Source organism: Sus scrofa, chromosome 3, assembly GCF_000003025.6.
Source record: "Sus scrofa isolate TJ Tabasco breed Duroc chromosome 3, Sscrofa11.1, whole genome shotgun sequence".
In the NCBI taxonomy this organism is placed as follows: Eukaryota; Metazoa; Chordata; class Mammalia; order Artiodactyla; family Suidae; genus Sus; species Sus scrofa.
The window spans coordinates 42577358-42595018 of NC_010445.4; the positions used below are offsets into that span (position 1 = coordinate 42577358).

Here is a 17661-nt window from a genome sequence, read left to right on the forward strand (position 1 = left end):
CCCCAAGACCTCATCTGTGAAGCCCTTGAGGCTGCCCCCGGTGTCACTGACAAATGTTCCCCACATGAAGCAGCCCAGCAGCTTTCTGAATCACCAGGCCACAGGGCTGAGGCTGGCAGTGTGTCATCAGGCTCCTTTCTGGAACATCGGGGAATGTCAGGAAAAGTAGTTTACACACTCAAGCTTTGTGCAGATCACTGCCCAGAAAGGAATGATAGGTGGAGTCTTTGCAGCTTTTCAGTCAGCTCCACAGTCACTTGGCCGGGAGTTTCTGACAACCTCCATGACAGCCCTCTGTGTGAAGCACTGCCTCTCCTCGACTCTGCGCTCAGGTCCCTTCTAGCTGGCAGGGACCTGAAGGTCACATGATTAATGTTCTAACCTGTGGAGCAGGTCTCGACCCAAGGCAGCTCCTCTCCTTCGAACCTCACCTTCCCCTGGGTAGGGAGAAGAGAGAGAAGCTGTGTCCAATGCCTCCTGGCCACCCCGGGGCTGGGGGGCGTCTCTGATCAGTCCCTTTGCCAGGCAAAATGGTAGCTGAGAGCCCCTGAGGCTCAGGGCCTCAGCCCAGGCTAGGCTGTTGTCAGCAGACCCTCTGAACAGCAATGGCAAAACCCAGCCAGGGAATGTGCAGGCCACCCCCCCTTCTCCCACCCAGCAGCTCAGGCTTCCTAGGGCTCTGCAGCATCTTCAACTTGCCAAATGCTCAGGATCACAATTCAAGTTCAGGCCTCCTTATCCCAGTCCCTCTACCCACCCCAAGCCAAGCCCAGGCCCTACAATAGACAAACAAGCAGAGTAGCAGACCCACAGCTCCAGCCCCTGTGCAGGTGGCCCGACCAGGGTTTTTCTCATTTGCGTCTCTGGTGAGCACAGATTTCAGTGGTGCTGGGACAGTGTGGTGTGTGTCAAGCTGTGACCATATGGGACAAGTCCAAGACATGCTCAGTGGACATTTGTAGAAAGTACCCAAAAGTGGGTTTTAATTTTGATATCAGAAAAGCTGATCTTTGCTAAAATATGCCAGATGTAAGCTTTTAGAGAGTACGCGTAAACCCACTCTTGTGTGCTGGCTTCCTGATGTCCTCAGACACACATTTTGCACAAGGCCCTCTTTGCTAAGAAAAGCTAACCCCAAACAGGGAAGTTTCGCAGGGGGGTCTTGCAGAATTCAAAGACTTCCGCGTTCTGGGAAAGCTGCATCTTTCTTCACAAGCACAGAAATGTCCAAGTCCAAAAGGCTTCCCGGGGGAGTTCCTGTTGTGGCTCAGCAGGTTAAGAACCTGACTAGTATCCACGAGGATGAGGGTTTCATCCCTGGCCTCACTCAGTGAGTCAGGGATCTGGCGTTGTCGTGAGCTATGGTGTAGGTCACATACGTGGCTTGGATCCCATGTTGCTATGGCCATGGATGTGGCCAGCAGCTACAGCTCCAATTTGACCCTAGCCTGGGAACTTCCTTATGCCCTAAAGCAAAAAAACCAAAAAAAATAAAAAAGGCCTCCCAGGTCTTCATACCCACTGGTTGTCCGGGCCAATCTTTGGGACCTGATTCTTACCTGAATGTTCTTCACTTCTTTATAAGTGAATCTGCAGAAGCGAAAATGCTGAGTGAAACAGGCCCTCAGCACAGACCTCCTCCCAGGTCCACACTCAAGCCATTGGAGCTCTCTGGTCAGAGTCACTCAGCGTTCCTGGGGAAGCCACAGCCCTGCACCTCCCTGGGGAGACTTGGCCCAGGCCTTTCCAGTGACCCTACATCCAAAGGGAAAATCTGAGCCCCTCCCTTTGTTCGACCTATTCTTTATCCTTACTCTTTTTTTTTTTTTTTTGTCTTTTTGTCCTTTTAGGGCCGCAATGGCGGCATATGGAGGTTCCCAGGCTAGGGGTCTAATCGGAGCTGTTGCCACTAGCCTACACCAGAGCTACAGCAACACCAGATCTGAGCCGCTTCTGTGACCTACGCCACAGCTCATGGCAACACTGGATCCTTAACCCACTGAGCAAGGCCAGGGATCGAACCCACAACCTCATGGTTCCTAGTTGGATTCATTTCCGCTGCGTCATGACAGGAACTCCAGACCTATTCTTTATCCTCATCCAAAAAGGAAGTATGATTGGCCAGGAAGACCTGTCCCCTGCAGCGCAGGTGGGCTCACCTCAGCCACCTGGTCACCAGCCCTCGGTGTCAGGAACTGCCTGGGGGGGTGACATCAAGGGCAGGCCTCAGTGGGGCACAGTCCTCAGCCCCGAGGAAGCTGATACTCAGCCTGGACCCTGTCTGAGCATTCGCTCAGCTACTGCCTGACGAGGAAAGCCAGGGTGGGCCGTTCTGCCGAGGCCAGCCCTGAGATGCCCTGCTCTGGGAACTGCCCTGTGACCCTCTGGCCAGGACAGGGGTCCTGTTGACCTTCATGGGCTGAGCTCTTGGACACACACCTCTGGCCCACGGTAGCCTCTCCTCCATTGCGGGGCTGGCCCAGTAGCCTCTGCAGACTCTCTGTGTTTTCAGCAGTTGTGCAACTGTTTTCAGGATCTGCAGAACCAAGGTTCTGCCCTTGGGCTCAGGCGCATGTCAGGGTTTAAAGGCAAGGCAGCGGGTCCAGCCACCCTGTCACCGACCACTGGCACCTTGTGTGGCCTGGGTGTCCTCATGTGGTAAATGGGAATATGACAGGGCCACCGTGAAGGTCGGGGCAGGGCTGAGGGAGGCTACAGCAGACCTTGTGGATGGCCCCTCCCCATCCTGAGAAATGGTCTCAAATAGGGAGCCCTGAATGGGGCAGACAGCAGTGGTTCAGGGCTTCAGTGAGGCTGAAAGCCAGGGCCGGGTGACAGGGGTGGCCTCAGGTGAGATGTGTGGCCGTGGGGAGCGTTGGTATTGCTTGTAGGTGTGTGCCACTCACTCTCCACCCATGGGCTCTGTGGTCCTGAGCTGCATAGAGTAAACCAAGAGGGCCCAAGACCATCTTCCACCCAATGTCCATGGGGTTGGGGTTGCGAGATGGAGGAGGAGCAGGGTGGGGTCTTGGGCATAGCAAGCATCCCTCTCAACCTCAGAGGGGCCAGCCCTGGCCTCACAGTGGTGGGGCCCACAGTGGGAATGAGGAGCAGAGGCAGCAGAGCCGGGAAGCATAGGCCAGAATTTGCACTGAGTCATCCATTAGTGTGCTTGGGCTGCTGTAACAGAGTCCCACAGACATTTATTCTCTCTCAGTTCTGAAGGCTGGAAGTCAGGATCAAGGTTTTGGCAGGGCTGGCTTCTCCCGAGGCCTGTCGAGCTAAAGAAAAACACAAAACATAAGAATGATGAGTTTAAGTTTTATTCAGGACCTTACTAAGGACTATTGCCCAAGTGGCAGCTCTGAGGAACTGCTCCTAAGAGGTGGGGGAGGAGCCAGTACATGCACGAATTTTAGGAAATACATGTAGTCAAGCATACATCATGGTAAAGGATGGCTGCTAATCACAAAGAATAAATACCTTAAGTTGATTTTAGTGCATCTCTGTGTATGGAAAATGCAAGAATATGGGGTTATCAACATTTTCCCCGAAATGTGCATCTAACTCTCTCAGGGCTCGTTTGTCTAATGCACAGAATCCCCTCAGGGTGCACTGTCCCAGTTGATTGCACTGGTTGTGACTTAAACCTTGTATGACTGGATGATGAGTGGCACTCTTTGTTCTTTTTTTTTTTTTTTTTTTTTTCCCACGGCCACAGCAGCAGCATATGGAGGTTCCCAAGCTTGGGGTCAAACTGGAGCTATAGCCGCTGGTCACAGCCACAGCCACAGCAACTCAGGATCCGAGCCATGCCTGTGGCCTACACCACAGCTCATGGCAACACTGGATCCTTAACACACTGAGTGAGGCTGGAGATCGAACCTGCGTCCTCATGGATGCTAATCAGATTCATTTCCGCTGCGCCACAATGGGAACTCCTGTTCTTTTTTTATTCACAGACTCCCTCCTTGGTGTGTGGACAGCTCTCTTATGCCTGTGTCCTCAAGTAGGCTTCCCCCTGTGTGTGTCCGTGTCCTAATCTCCTCTCGTTAGAAGGACACCAGTTACTTTGTAGGAGGGCCCTCCCTAGTGACCTCATTTTACCTCAGTCCCCTCTTTAAAGGTCCGTTCTCCAAATTCAGTCACATCCTGAGGTACTGGGCGTGAGGACTGCAAAGTATGAACTTTGGGGAACACAATTCAGCCTGTAACAGCCTCCAACGCCCAAGCCCCTCCTCTCTGTCCCCTCACTCCCAACCAGTGCATCTCTTTCTCCCTAAACTTGCAGCATTTATGTTAGATATGTTTTTAGCTTGTTTTGTTCAAATTTTACTTATGGAAGTTTTGGACACATGCAAGTATGAAATAACAGACAGCCGGGAGACCCCACCCCCACCCCCCACCGCCAAACTGGAGCAATTTCAACTTTTTGCTCCCCCGACCCCGACCCCCACACTCTTCTTTTTTCCGTAATTTTTTTTTTCTTTTTTCTATTTCTTTGGGCCGCTTCTGCGGCATATGGAGGTTCCCAGGCTAGAGGTCTAATCGGAGCTGTAGCCTGTGGCCTACGCCAGAGCCACAGCAACGCGGGATCCGAGCCTTGTCTGCAACCTACACCACAGCTCACGGCAACGCAGGATTGTTAACCCACTGAGCAAGGGCAGGGACCGAACCCGCAACCTCATGGTTCCTAGTCGGATTCGTTAACCACTGCGCCACGACAGGAACTCCTTTTTTCTGTAATATTTTAAAACAGGGAGTTCCCGTCGTGGCGCAGTGGTTAACGAATCCGACTAGGAACCATGAGGTCGCGGGTTCGGTCCCTGCCCTTGCTCAGTGGGTTAACGATCCGGCGTTGCCGTGAGCTGTGGTGTAGGTTGCAGACGCGGCTCGGATCCTGCGTTGCTGTGGCTCTGGCGTAGGCTGGTGGCTACAGCTCCGATTAGACCCCTAGCCTGGGAACCTCCATATGCCGCGGGAGCGGCCCAAGAAATAGCAAAAAGACAAAAAAAAAAAAAAAAAAAAAAAATAAAACAAATCTCAGACATCATTTTATTCTGCTCTGAAACACTAATGTTAAACTCAAGTGTTTCTCTCTTTTTTTTTTTTTTTTTTTGCCTTTCTTTTTAGGGCCACACCCACGGCATATGGAGGTTCCCGGGCTAGGGGTCCAGTTGGAACTGCAGCTACCAGCCTACACCACAGCCATAGCAACGCCAGATCCGAGCTGCATCTGCAAACTACACTGCAGCTTGTGGCAACACTAGATCTTTAACCACTGATCGAGGCCAGGGATCGAACCTGCATCCTCATGGGTACTAGTCGGATTTGTTTCCGCTGAACCACAACAGAAACTCCCAACTGGATGCCTTTAAATAGTCTTCCAACATGTTGCATCACCGTCTACCTCCCATGCATGATTTATTTATATACCGTTTCTTTTGGACAGTGTCAGATTTTTAAAAAGAATTTGTAAATGTATGTAACTATGAAAGGAATAAATACCTTTTTTTTAAAAAAAGTAAGGTGATAGAATAAAATGAAAACCCCTCTCCCACTGCTGCCTGCCACTCCCCAATTTCCCTTTGCCCTGAGAGGTTTGATGTGGTTCTTGTCATTCTTTTTGAGAAACCTTACACAAAACAGCTTGTTTTAACTTAAAAGCTTTAAAAAAAAAAAAAACCAAAACTTTTTTCAGAGTTCCCATTGCGGCTCGGTGGAAGCAAACCTGACTAGGAACCATGAGGTTGCACGTTCAATCCCTGGCCTCACTCAGTGGGTTAAGGATCTGGCGTTGCCATGAGTTGTGGTATAGGCCGGCAGCTGTAGCTCTGATTAGATCCCTAGCCTGGGAACCTCCATATGCTGTGGGTGCAGCCCTAAAAAAGGCCAAAAAAAAAGGAAGAAAGAAAGAAAACTTTTTCATTATAGTTGATTAACAATGTTCGGTCAATTTCTGCTCTACAAAAAGTAACCCAGTCATACATATATATATACACATTATACATATACATTCTTTTCCTCATACTGTCTTCCGTCATAGTCTATCCCAAGCGATTGGATATAGTTCCCTGCACTGTAGCGCAGGACCTCATTGTTAAAAGCATTTTCTAATGTGTTCTTGTGACTTGTCTTAAAGATCTTTTGACCTCTGTAAACACAAACCGTATGATGTTTCATGACTTCATGTTGTTTCTCTTGTCCTGCTGAAAGGACTCCGCACTGACCTCCTTTGTGGGAAATTCAGGCAGCCTGAGGGAGTAGAGAGAGGAGTCCGGCCCCTGCCCCTCCGCCTCCACCCCAGGAGAGCACTCTCACATGCAGACACCCCAGTCCCCAGTGTCTGGGCTTTTATGCACATCAGCCGCAGTTTCTCCCTATGTGGGCTCCAGTTGTTAACTTTACAGACACCCCAGGTTAAGTTACTGACCTCTGTGGAGGGCCGGGCCATGCCAGGCATGGAGTTCCTGATCCCCTTAGAATCTCCATGTGTCAGCAGGGCGGCTTCTGGGGAGCGAGGCTGGGCAGGGGGCCAGAGCCAGCGTGGCTCCTGCCAAATCCCCTTCTGCACATCAGCTCTCCTGCCCTGCGTGTGAATCTCACAGCTGTGGCTCCCACGGGCGGGCGGGGAAGCTGACCGCAGCTGTTTGCCCCCCACAGCTGGAGCCCAGGAGAGCATCCTCTAGGACCAGGCGTGACAAAGAGAAGCAGGGCTGCAGGAGCTGCGGCGAGACCTTCAACTCCATCACCAAAAGGAAGCATCATTGCAAGCTGTGTGGGGCGGTGAGTCCAGCTGCTGAGGCCTCCATGTGCCTCCTTCCTCCTCTCCATCTTCCTTCCGTGCACACAGACCCCCGGACCTGGACACTCCAGGAAGGAAGGCAGGTCCTGGAGGCCTGGTGGCGGCTAGCCTCTGGGTCTCTGCCCTCTGGACAAGGCTCCCGACCCCCCAACTCACGGAGAAGCCCTTCCCCTCCACATGCTGTGACATCCCTCTGGCCCGTTGGCCCTTGCAGCCTCCTTCCAGACAGTCTTCCATCCCTGGGCACTGTGGTCACAGGTGTCCTCTGTCCTACAGGTCATCTGTGGGAAGTGCTCCGAGTTTAAGGCTGAGAACGGCAGACAGAGCCGTGTCTGCAGAGAGTGTTTCCTGACCCAGCCGGCAGCGCCCTTGAACCCCAGCCCGGACGTGCCCTTGGAGCCCAAGCAGAGCACAGAGGTGGGTGGGCTGTGTCCTGTGAACCTTCCAGGTGTAAGTGCCTAGCCCCAGCAGCCTTGGCAGACTGTGCTCCCAGAGAGAGCTGTTTTCCTGGGACCAGGACTATTAGGGCCCGCTGGGGTCCACAGGCCACTGACAGCAGCTAGCACCTAAAGGCCAAATACCACATGTGTGCTTGCTGGGCTTCTTAGGATCCAATCACAGCTGAGAGCTTGAGAACCATTTGTGCCCAGGAGTTAGCCAGTGCATTAGTCAGCTCAGGCTGTGTGATGAATACCACAGACTGGGCAGCTTAAACAAGAGATACTTATTCCCTCACAGTTCCGGAGCTGGAAGTCTAAGACCAAGGTGTCACCAGGCTGGTTTCTCCTGAGGCCTCTCTCCTTGGCTTGTAGATGGCTGTCTTCTCCCTGTGTCCTCTCATGGGCTTCCCTCTGCGGATGTCTGTGTCCTGATCGCCACCTCTTATAAGGACATTTGTCAGATTGGATTGGGTCCCGTACATGTGGCTCCATTTTAATTTAATTATCTCCTTTGAGGCCCCCATCTCCAAACGCAGTCACATGGAGGGTTAGGGCTTCAACATGTGGGTTTGAGGGCAAACAATTCCGTCATAGCAGATGGGAACAAATTTCATCTTCACTCATGGTCACCTGGATTGGAGGCCTGATGACCCCACCAAGGGAAGATGCTGCCTGTGCCTTGTCCAAGCCATGGGGGAGGGTGGGCATGGGGGGCGGGCACAGTGAGGACACCAGCTTCTCACTTCCTGCCCTCCTGAGGGTGGCTGCTGTCTTCCAAGCTCTCCTTCAAGGGCAGTATGCCTAGGTGATGAATGACAGGAAAGCTGGAAAAGAGAGAATGTGGCTTTCCAAAAAAGTGCATTTTTCCATTCTCTCCACATAACATAGTCCATGATTCTCAAGGCCAGCTGCACATTGAGATGTTTTGGGAAACTACAATGTCAGGTTCCCTTCCCAGAGGTTCATGTGGGTGGTCCTGGGCTCTGGTTGGAGCCCCAGTTAGGGTCTCTGTAGGTCTTAGAGGTCAAATACATCAGCATATGAAAATGGAGTGTAGGATTATCTCCACAGAAGAGAGAGGGGCCCCTTGCACAGCCCCCTTGGCCCCCTCATCCCTGTGCTTTAAATACTGTGTCTGAGCAGGGACCAGCTTTGCCAGGTGTGTCTGAGGGGCTTTCTGATGTCCTGGAGGTTGTGTCCATGACTGCTGTAAACACATCCAAAGAGAGGGAGGGCTGTGTGTAGTGTGTGTGTGAGAGAGATGTGTCTGTGTGTGTATAGTTTGTGTGTGTGGTGTATGTGTAGTCTGTGTGCAGTGTGTGGGGGTGTGTTGGGGTGGTATGGGTGTATATGTATGTGTGTGAATGTGTGGTGTGTGTGATATGTGTGTGGTGTTATGTGTGAGGGGTGTGTGTATTTGTGTGTGTTGCACACACACTACCAAATAACAAGCAGGACATTCTGGTTCCCCGCTGTTCCATTTTCCCACTTTATCTTTATTTCTGTCCTGCTGGTGGTCTCACTCCCTAGAGGGTCCAGCCCAACCCCAAGAGGCCTTGCAGTGACTCCAGGGAGGGTCAGGCTGGCCCAGACCCTTGTCCAGTCTGTCTCGCCCTCCTGCCTCTCTCCCCCCACAGCCTTGGCCTGTAAGTGACTCTTACAGGTGAGACTTCACCTGACCTATCCTCTGTGTCCCCAGAAGCCAGCCGCTGTGGACCACCCACCCAGCCTGCTCTGTGGCCCCCTGCAGGTGTCAGATGGCAGCACAGCCTGGAGCAAGGTGTGGGCTGCCATCCCTGAGTCTGGCCCCCCGGAGCTGGTGCTACGCCTTCACGGAGGCAGCCAGGTGTGTCCTGTGGGGCTGTGCTGGGGGTGGGGTGGGATGGGTTCCACCTGCTCCAGCAGCCCAGAGCCTCAAGCCCACAGAACCTAGATAGGCCTGGGCCTGCTGCCCAGGACCAACCCTGCTTGGAGGGTGGCTCATGTGACTCAAGGGCCGATTGCCCCGGCGGCCCAGAAGCACTTCTGCTGCCCAGTCATGGTTGCTGTGCTGACACTCTCCTCCTTTGCTTCAGGACGGCCAGCTGCTGTGTGCCATCCCCCTCTCTGGCTGCAGGGTGAGTGTGCCGGACCCCGCGGACAGGCTGGACGCCAGGCACATGTGGCGGCTGCAGCAGGGCCAGCAGTGCTGGTGCCTGAGTGCCCCGTCTGTGGAGCTGCAGCAGCAGTGGCTGGAGGCCCTGAGCATGGCAGCCCGCAGGCCCCCGGCCCTGGCTGCACCGTGAGCTGAGTCTCTGCTGCATCTCCTAGCTCTCCAGCCGCCACGCAGGGCCTGTACTCACCTGAGAGGTGGTGTTAAGGCCAAATGCAGGCATGAAGGGAGCCTGGACTGCTGAGGGCCAACAGGCCACACAGCACTTGCCCTTGGAGGGTGCTTCCACATCACAGACGAGAAAAATGAGGCCCAGAGAGGGCAGCCATCCATCCAGGGTCACTCAGCATGTCAGAGAGCTGGGCCTCTGCCCATAGGCCCAGCAGTGTGGCCCAGAGCGGAGCATGGGGTGACTGTCAAGTGAGCCCTGTCTGAGTGAGCCATGCTGGGTTGCTGGGCACCAGGAGGTAGAAGGAGCCTCCTAGGCGGTGCCCGGGGACACTGGTGGATGTCTGCTGTCAGGCCACCTCTGCAGATGGTTGCCTGCCCAGCTACACCATCTAGATCTGTGTGAGATGAACCATAATTGGCTCCCGGGCTCCACTTCCCTCCTCTTTCCTCTCTTGGCCACCGGACACAACCCTGTGCCACCCAGAACCTTGCCACCCCCATTTGGAGGTGTCCAAGAGGGCGAGTGGTGGGTTCCTGAATAACCGCATTGCAAAACTGCAGGGGGCCCACACAGGCATCATGGGGGGTCTGAGATTTGTGCTTGTCTCCCCAGCGAGTGCTGGATGGTGTTTATCGGCGTAAATAAATGCTGGCAGCCAACATGTGGACACAGCCTGGGGCGGCATCTCCCCACGGTGGCCCTGCTGATGGCTGGATGGGGAATGAGGGTAACAGAGGGGCACAGCCAGGAGCAGGGGCCCGGACCCCACCCCAGGCCTGCAGGGTGCAAGCGACACCCCGGTGGGGGCCCCAGGCTGCAGTGGCATCTGCAGGAGAGCCTCAGACAAGGTGCCCCGAACCCTTTGGGTTCAGAATCTTCTTTTAACAGATGGGTTGTTTGAGGTTCAAAGAGAGGCAGTGGCTGCCTGGGGTCACAAAGGCCCAGTGCCCTCCTACCTTCTCTGAGGTCCCTAGGTCTCTGGGACATAGAGCTAATTCCTCCTCAAACATCTGGTCCTATTGCCCAGACCGGCAGAGAAGACCCAGCAGGGCTGCCATGACCCAGGAAATCAGCTGAGGGGCATTTGGACCCAGATGGGTCTCACTCACACCTGTGCCCACCTCCCCCCCAGAGTACAGGAGACCACTGTGCACAAGGAAGTGGCAGGACCAGCGCCCGAAGCCTGGCTTACCCTGAGCTCAGAGCCAGGCCCTGGGAGGCTCCAGCCCTCTCCCCTGATGCCCAAAGGATCTTCCTACCTCCTGGGGTCTGACATGGCCCTGGAATCCAAGCCCCCCCTGAGCAGCCAGTCCAGGTGCTAGGCATCTGGGGAGGGGGGGTGGGCCCACCTCCCTAAGAGCCACTTGCAGTATGTCTGCAGGTGAGATCCCTCTGAACAAGTCTTCTAGGTGGCCTGGCTGGCAACTGAGGATGGCTGTGTTGTGGACCCCCACTGCCTATTCCTTTGGGTTACCCCCACCTTGAGGGCTCTAGGTGGTCCTTAAGGGACTCCAGGGGTTACCAGGGGCTCCAGATAGTCCCTAGGGTTCAGGTGGTGCCCAAGGGTCCCCAAGGGGCTCTGGATATTCCTAGGTACTCCAGGTGATCCAAGGGACTCCAGGTGGTCCCAAGGCAGCCAGCTGTGACAAAAGGCCAGGCTGCCCCCTGATCACATACTCTCCCACACCCAGCACTGCAACGCTTTTACAAGAGAGAAAACTGAGGAGTTCCCATCGTGACACAGTGGAAACAAATCTGACCAGTAGCCATGAGGACACAGGTTCTAATCCCTGGCCTTGCTCAGTGGGATAAGGATCTGGTGTTGCTGTGGCTGTGGCATAGGCCAGCAACTTAGCTCCAATTAGACCCCTAGCCTGGGAACCTCTATATGCCGCAGATGCAGCCCTAAAAAGGAAAGAAAGAAAGAAAAGAAAGGAAGGAAGGAATGGAATAGAAAGAAAGGGAGAGAGAAAGAAAAAGGAAAAGAAAGAAAGGAAGAGGGGAGTTCCCGTCATGGCGCAGTGGTTAACGAATCCGACTAGAAACCATGAGGTTGCGGGTTCAGTCCCTGCCCTTGCTCAGTGGGTTAACGATCCGGCGTTGCCGTGAGCTGTGGTGTAGGTTGCAGACGCGGCTCGGATCCCGCGTTGCTGTGGCTCTGGTGTAGGCCGGTGGCTTCAGCTCCGATTCAGCCCCTAGCCTGGGAACCTCCATATGCCGCGGGAGCGGCCCAAGAAATAGCAACAACAACAACAACAACAAAGAGAGACAAAAGACAAAAAAAAAAAAAAAAGGAAAGGAAGAAAACTGAGGGCCAGAGAGGTGGGTGGGGCCAGGGCAGGCCTTGGGGAGCCACTGGGTGCCCACCCTACATTCTTCACATTCCATTCTGGAAAGCTGACCTCTCCACCCTCCCGACCATAAGGCCCACCAGTCCCGGCCCTGTCGGCCCCATGGATTTCTGGGCTCGGTGCCCTGCTCACAGTGCAAAATTCTGATGGAGGCCCTCAAGGCCCAGGAAGGCATTGTCCCATGGCACCCGCACCATCTCCCAGCCTGCAGACTCCTTCCCCTCAAAGCCTGGGTGTACTCAAGCCCCTGTCTTCTGGGCCTCAGTGGCCCCCCAGTGGGAGCGTCCCAGGGGTCCCTGAGGATGGTGCCATATCCACATTGTTCTCTCAGCCCTGCCCCACTTCTGTGGCCCCTCTGTGCTATCCCCAAGCTGGACTTAGCCCTCTGGCAAATACTAGGTCATGCCTAGGGTGTTTCCTGCCAAGCAGAAGAGGTGGCCGCTCAGGTGGGCTGCCTGGATCCTGGACAGTGATGATGTACAGGGAAGATAAGCCTCTCGGCCTCCCTGGCATGATCTCTCTGCCCAGCTTGTCCGCTCCCTCTGCCAGGGTTGCTCCAAGAAGATGGCCACATGACCCAAGACAGCCCCTCCTTGGGGGTGGAGCTGGGCCATCCTGGGAGCACAAAAGCAGGAAGAAACCTATCTCTGACTTCACCTGAAGTGGCCATGAGAAATGAAGTTCATTTGGAGTCCAATGTCTTCTATAGCTCTGCCCCAACCACGGCTCCTATCTGCAGGGACCAGCCTGCACCCTCTAAAATATCCTGCCTGTGGAGTTCCCTGGTGGCCTAGTGCTTAAGGATTCAGCGTTGTCACTGCCGTGGGGTGGGTGCAATCCCTGGCCAGGGAACTCCTGCATACCATAGGCATGGCCAAAAAAAACAAAACAAAATGATCTGCCTTGACTCTATCTTCCCACCAGAATCCAGGCTGGCAGTGTCCCTGAGAGGGACACCCACCCCCTTTCCCACCAGGGCCAGGCCTGCCCCAGAGCCTGGTCTTCAGCACTCCAGCTCTGCCCACACCACTATCTCATGCATCTGTTCTGAAAAGGGCCCTCCACCTCCATATGCCCCTGCAGAACTCAGAGAGGAGATTATAGCCCCCCACTCAAGAACAACATCTGCCCCCAAAGGGGCACTGGAAAACTAACTGAGCAGCCCATCCACTTCTAGGAAAAATATTGGGGCCATTCCCAAGGCACCCCACTTCTCAGAGGCAGGGAGCATGTGTGTCCCTAAGAACAGAGCCTTACAACATTTGCTCCTCTCTCCTCCCCAGACCTCAGAGGAAGGAACCATTGTCGTCACTCGTCACTCATCTCATGGAGGGGGACACTGCACCTGCACCTCAACATAGGGAGTCATGTCTTAAGTGGGTTCCCAGTAGCTCGGGGCAGGAGGCATGTCTTAGCTGGGTCCCCATTAACTCACAGTGTGGGCCTGTGTCTTAGGTAGCGTTCTTCCACAGCAGAGCCCACTACATGGATTGGATGCAAGGAGTTTATCTGGGAGGAGACCCAGGAAGAGTAGTTGGCTGGGAATCACAGGACTGGATAGAGTGCAGGGAAGTCAGCTTTACTGAGGGCTTTACTCCTGGGCCTTGTGGATCCAAGAGATCCCAAAGGCTGGTGGCATGGGGCACAAAGCCAGGCAGGAGCAGGTATTCACTGACTGGATGGAATGAAATAGGGAGTCAAGGAAGAGCTGGGCAGGGACTTTTTAACCCAATCACCCTTTGAGTCTGATTTTTTTTGTTGTTGGTTTTTTTTGTTTGGTTTTTGGTTTGCTTTGGCCTCATGCAGAAGTTCTCAGGCCAGTGATTCAACCCGCACCACAGCAGGAACCAGAGACACAGCAGTGATAACGCCAGGTCCTTAACCTGCTGAGCCACCAAGGAACTCCTGAGTCTGATTTTGAGAGGTGGTGGCCGTGGGCAAGGCAAGGCACGACCTGGAATCCCCCAGTCCTCTGAGGTCAGGAAGGACATGATTCCCCCACTGAGGATCATCGGGTTCAACTGACAGGTTGTCTGCTGAACAGGGGCCCCAGTGAGCACAGAGATGCACGGAGACCCAGACATGCACTACCCTCAGGGTCTTGCCTTCACCAAATGGGCTAGTCTTGGCCTCCCTTGGCTCTCCTTGAGCCTCTCAGAGGAGCTGAGAATAAGGTGGTCTCCAGGAGGGCTTGGGACCATGGGGGTGTAGGGGACAGGGGGATGGGGCAGTGGAAGAGTGTAGCAATGCGCAAGAGCCACATGAGCTCGGACCCACCCAGGCTGAGCTGACCTCTGTACATCATGATCAGGACTCCACGCCAAGGCAACTTGAGAGATGGCCTTGTCTCTGGTTATGGGCTTTGCCCGCCTACCCTCAGATAGCATCGTCACAGTCAAACAAATAAAATGTACATTCCTCTGATTATTTCCAAAAGTATGGACAGGCATCAAAAACACAGACATTACCCATGTCCCCGTCAGCACTTCATAGCATGCAGTAGTGCCCTCCAGCCCTCCTGCATTTATATCGCCTTGTGCATATTTTAATCAGAACTCAGTAAGGTCACCCCTACAATTTGGGGTCTGAACTTGATCCTAGTTCTCTAAATCAGAGTGGCCTGCTAGCATGCAGCTCCACATCAGATACCCAAGAAGAGTCTGGGACAACCTGGCTTAGTGCTTGTGCCCCCATGGTGGCACTCAAATTTGCTGAGCGTCCTCCCAGTGAAAGATGAGGTCTGTCTCCACTCTTGGAACCTGAGCTCCATGGCTGCTTGATGAATGGGAAACAATAGAAGTAACATTTCTGGGAGTTCCTGCTGTGGCTCAGCAGTAACAAATCTATTATCCATGAAGACTCAGGTTTGATCCCTGGCCTTGCTCAGTGGGTTAAGGATCCTGTGTTGCCATGACCTGTGGTGTAGGTCTCAGACACAGCTCAGACCTGGCGTTGCTGTGGCTGTGGTGTCGGCTGGCAGCTGCAGCTCCAAGTCAATCTCTAGCCTGGGAGCTTCCATATGCCATGGGTGCGGCCCTAAAAGACAAAAAGAAAAAAGATATCACATTCCTGGCCAAGGCCTGGACAAATGGCTTCCACTCCCTGTCTTCAGCACCATGCCATAAGGAAGCTCAAGCAGCCTGGCAGAGAAGTGTCGATGCCCTGGGAGGAGTCCTCTCCAGCAGAGTCCCACCATGGAGCACAGTCAAGGAGCTGAGCCCCGCCCGGATTGCAGAGCCATGAGCAGAAAGAACTGTTACTGTTTGTAAACAGTATCTGTGGTTCCACAGGTTCCTGGAACCCTGGTCCACTGAGCACCTCTGCCTGGCTCAGCAATTGGTCCAGGGATGAGCATATGATCCAGTGCATCTCTGGGCTGATGTGTTGGAATGCTGGAAGAGTGGCTCCCCACCCAGGGGAACTGAGCCTCAAGGGCTTCCCTCAGAACTCTGAAGCTGCCAGCTGCCAATTCCTCTCAGCTGACCTGCCTGGGCCTCTCTCCCTTGCAGCTGACTAAAGTGGCTACTTAGCAAATATGCGCCTCAGAGGCCCGAGCCTCAGTTTCTCACCTGTAAAATGGAGACAGTGAAGCACTCATGATTACTGAAAAAGCAGAGCTGTCAGCCCAGGGAGTGAAGGGGTGAGAGCAGGTATTCAGCCGACAGGCCCTGGAGCAGCCTCTCCCGCTCTCTGCTGTCCACCCCTCCTGCTAGCCCTGACTCTGAAGCTCATACTCATGCTGGAGACACTTGGACTTGCACTGTAGGTCTCATTCTCCCTTTAGCCCTGGCAGGAGTGGTGCTAACATGCTCATCCTGCAGGTGGGAAAACTGAGAGGCACAGAGAGCCAGAATGTCAGGCCCCAGAGGCTGGGCCGTAGGGAGGAGGTCTGGGATGAGCTCTATTGCTAGGGGCAGACCCTTCCCCCAGGTCTCAGTCTTCCCATTTGCGAAACAGGAGCCCTGCAGGCACCTCTCCTAGGCCAGGTCTCTCCAATGTGTCCACTTGGATGGCCTTGGTCTGCCTTCAGGCCTTGTGAGAAGCCCAGAGAATGCCTCCCCACAGAGCCTGGGCCTCTGAGTTGTCCCTAGGCCACAGCCTTGGCAGGTGTGGCTCGGGGGAGATGAAGAAGGAGAAAGGAGCTGAGAGAAGGGGTAGGGGCAGGGCCCTCCCAGAGTCGACCAGAGGGGTATAGAGGTAGCTAAAATGTCCTGAGATTGAGGGGCTGGTGAGGGCCGGGAGGCTACCGGATCTGTGTTAGGCAGGGGGAGGCAGGCAGGAGAGGCCGGCCAGGAGCACAGTCAAGGGCAGGCTCTCCTACTTGTGTGGCTGGGGACTCTGGCTCCCTCTGCGCTGGCTGGACAGGTGCATGTCATCAAAGAAGCTTAACTGGCTCATAACCACTAAGCCTCTGGATTGCCCTGGGTCCTGCCTACGTACTTCTTACCCAAGGCTTAATGAGGAAAAGCTTCTGGCTGTGAAAACACACACCTGCCTCTGGTTGTGGGGGTGGGGGGCAGACCTTCATCATGATGAGTGAGTCTTCAGAGCATAGAAATGACACATCATCCTAGCAGGTAAATGGCCTTGGACAGGACGGTTCCCCTTCTCTGAGCCTGAGTTTCTGCAGCTGTAAAGATCTGTTCATCTTTTTTTTTTTTCCTTTTCTTTCTTTCCTTCATTCCTTCTTTTTCTTTTTCTTTTTTCTTTTTATTTTTTTGTGTGTGTGTTTTTAGGGCTGCACCTGTGGCATATGGAGGTTCCCAGCCTAGAGATCGAATTGGAGCTATAGCAGCCAGCCTACACCACAGCCACAGCGAAGCCAGACCTGAGCTGCACCTGTGACCTACACCACAGCTCACGGCAATGCCGGACCCTTAATCCATTGAGTGAGGCCAGGGATCAAACCCACATCCTCGTGGTTACTGGTTGGGTTCATTACCACTGAGCCACAATGGGAACTCCCTGTTCATGGAATTCAGAAATGTGCTGTGAATGCATATAACTATTTACATGTACCCCACCCTTAAAATCTTTACTAGTTTCCTGTTTTCTGATAAGAGAATAGATTAATGCTCATTGTAGAAAATTCAGACCACAGAGGAGTCAAGAGGCAGGAAAAGGAGTTTCCTAGTGGCTCAGCAGGTTAAGATCCCGACATAGTCTCCATGAGGATGCAGGTTCAGTCCCTGGCCTTGATCAGTGGGTTAAGGATCTGGCATTGCCAAAAGCTGTGGTGTAGGTCACAGATGCAGCTGGGATCTGGCGTTGCTGTGGCTGTGGTGTAGGCTGGTAACTGCAGCTCTGATTTGACTTCTAGCCTGGGAACTTCCATGTGCTACAGGTGTGGCCTTAAAAAGAAAAAAAAAGAGGCAGGAAAAAATGACCCATAGTCTGGCTGTCCAAAGGTGGAAGAGGAGCCCTGAGCAGCCCATGAGGATCTGTCCCTCCTGTGCCTGCTGTCCCCTGGCTCCCAAGCAGGCCCGGCACACAGGAGGGGCTGGTCCTGTCTGTTCTATGAGTCTAGCACCTGCTTTCACACAGCCCATAGGCCTACCTCCACCCAGGGGCCTTGCTGTGTGTCTCCAAGCCATCACTGTTAACCTGTGGGTTGTGGCTCGATGTCACCTGGGGTGACTCACCTATCTCCCTCCTGAAATCCAAAGAAAGCCTGGCTTGTGCAGGCCTAGGGCCGGGTAAGACAGCCCAGCAATGGTGGGCAGTGGGCTCCAGCAGGGGTT

At 54.0% G+C, this 17661-nt stretch overlaps 1 protein-coding gene across 3 annotated transcripts in view; it reads left to right on the forward strand.

Moving 5' to 3' along the window:
- The window catches only part of FGD3 (FYVE, RhoGEF and PH domain containing 3), a 130514-nt gene extending 120286 nt beyond the window's left edge, over nucleotides 1-10228 (forward strand). For all 3 annotated transcript variants that reach the window (XM_021088137.1, XM_021088134.1, XM_021088136.1), the window contains 4 exons: nucleotides 6664-6786; nucleotides 7082-7222; nucleotides 8945-9091; nucleotides 9321-10228. In XM_021088137.1, coding sequence (XP_020943796.1) covers nucleotides 6664-6786; nucleotides 7082-7222; nucleotides 8945-9091; nucleotides 9321-9530 — 621 coding nt within the window. In that variant the 3' untranslated portion in view covers nucleotides 9531-10228. The remainder of the gene's footprint in view (nucleotides 1-6663; nucleotides 6787-7081; nucleotides 7223-8944; nucleotides 9092-9320) is intronic.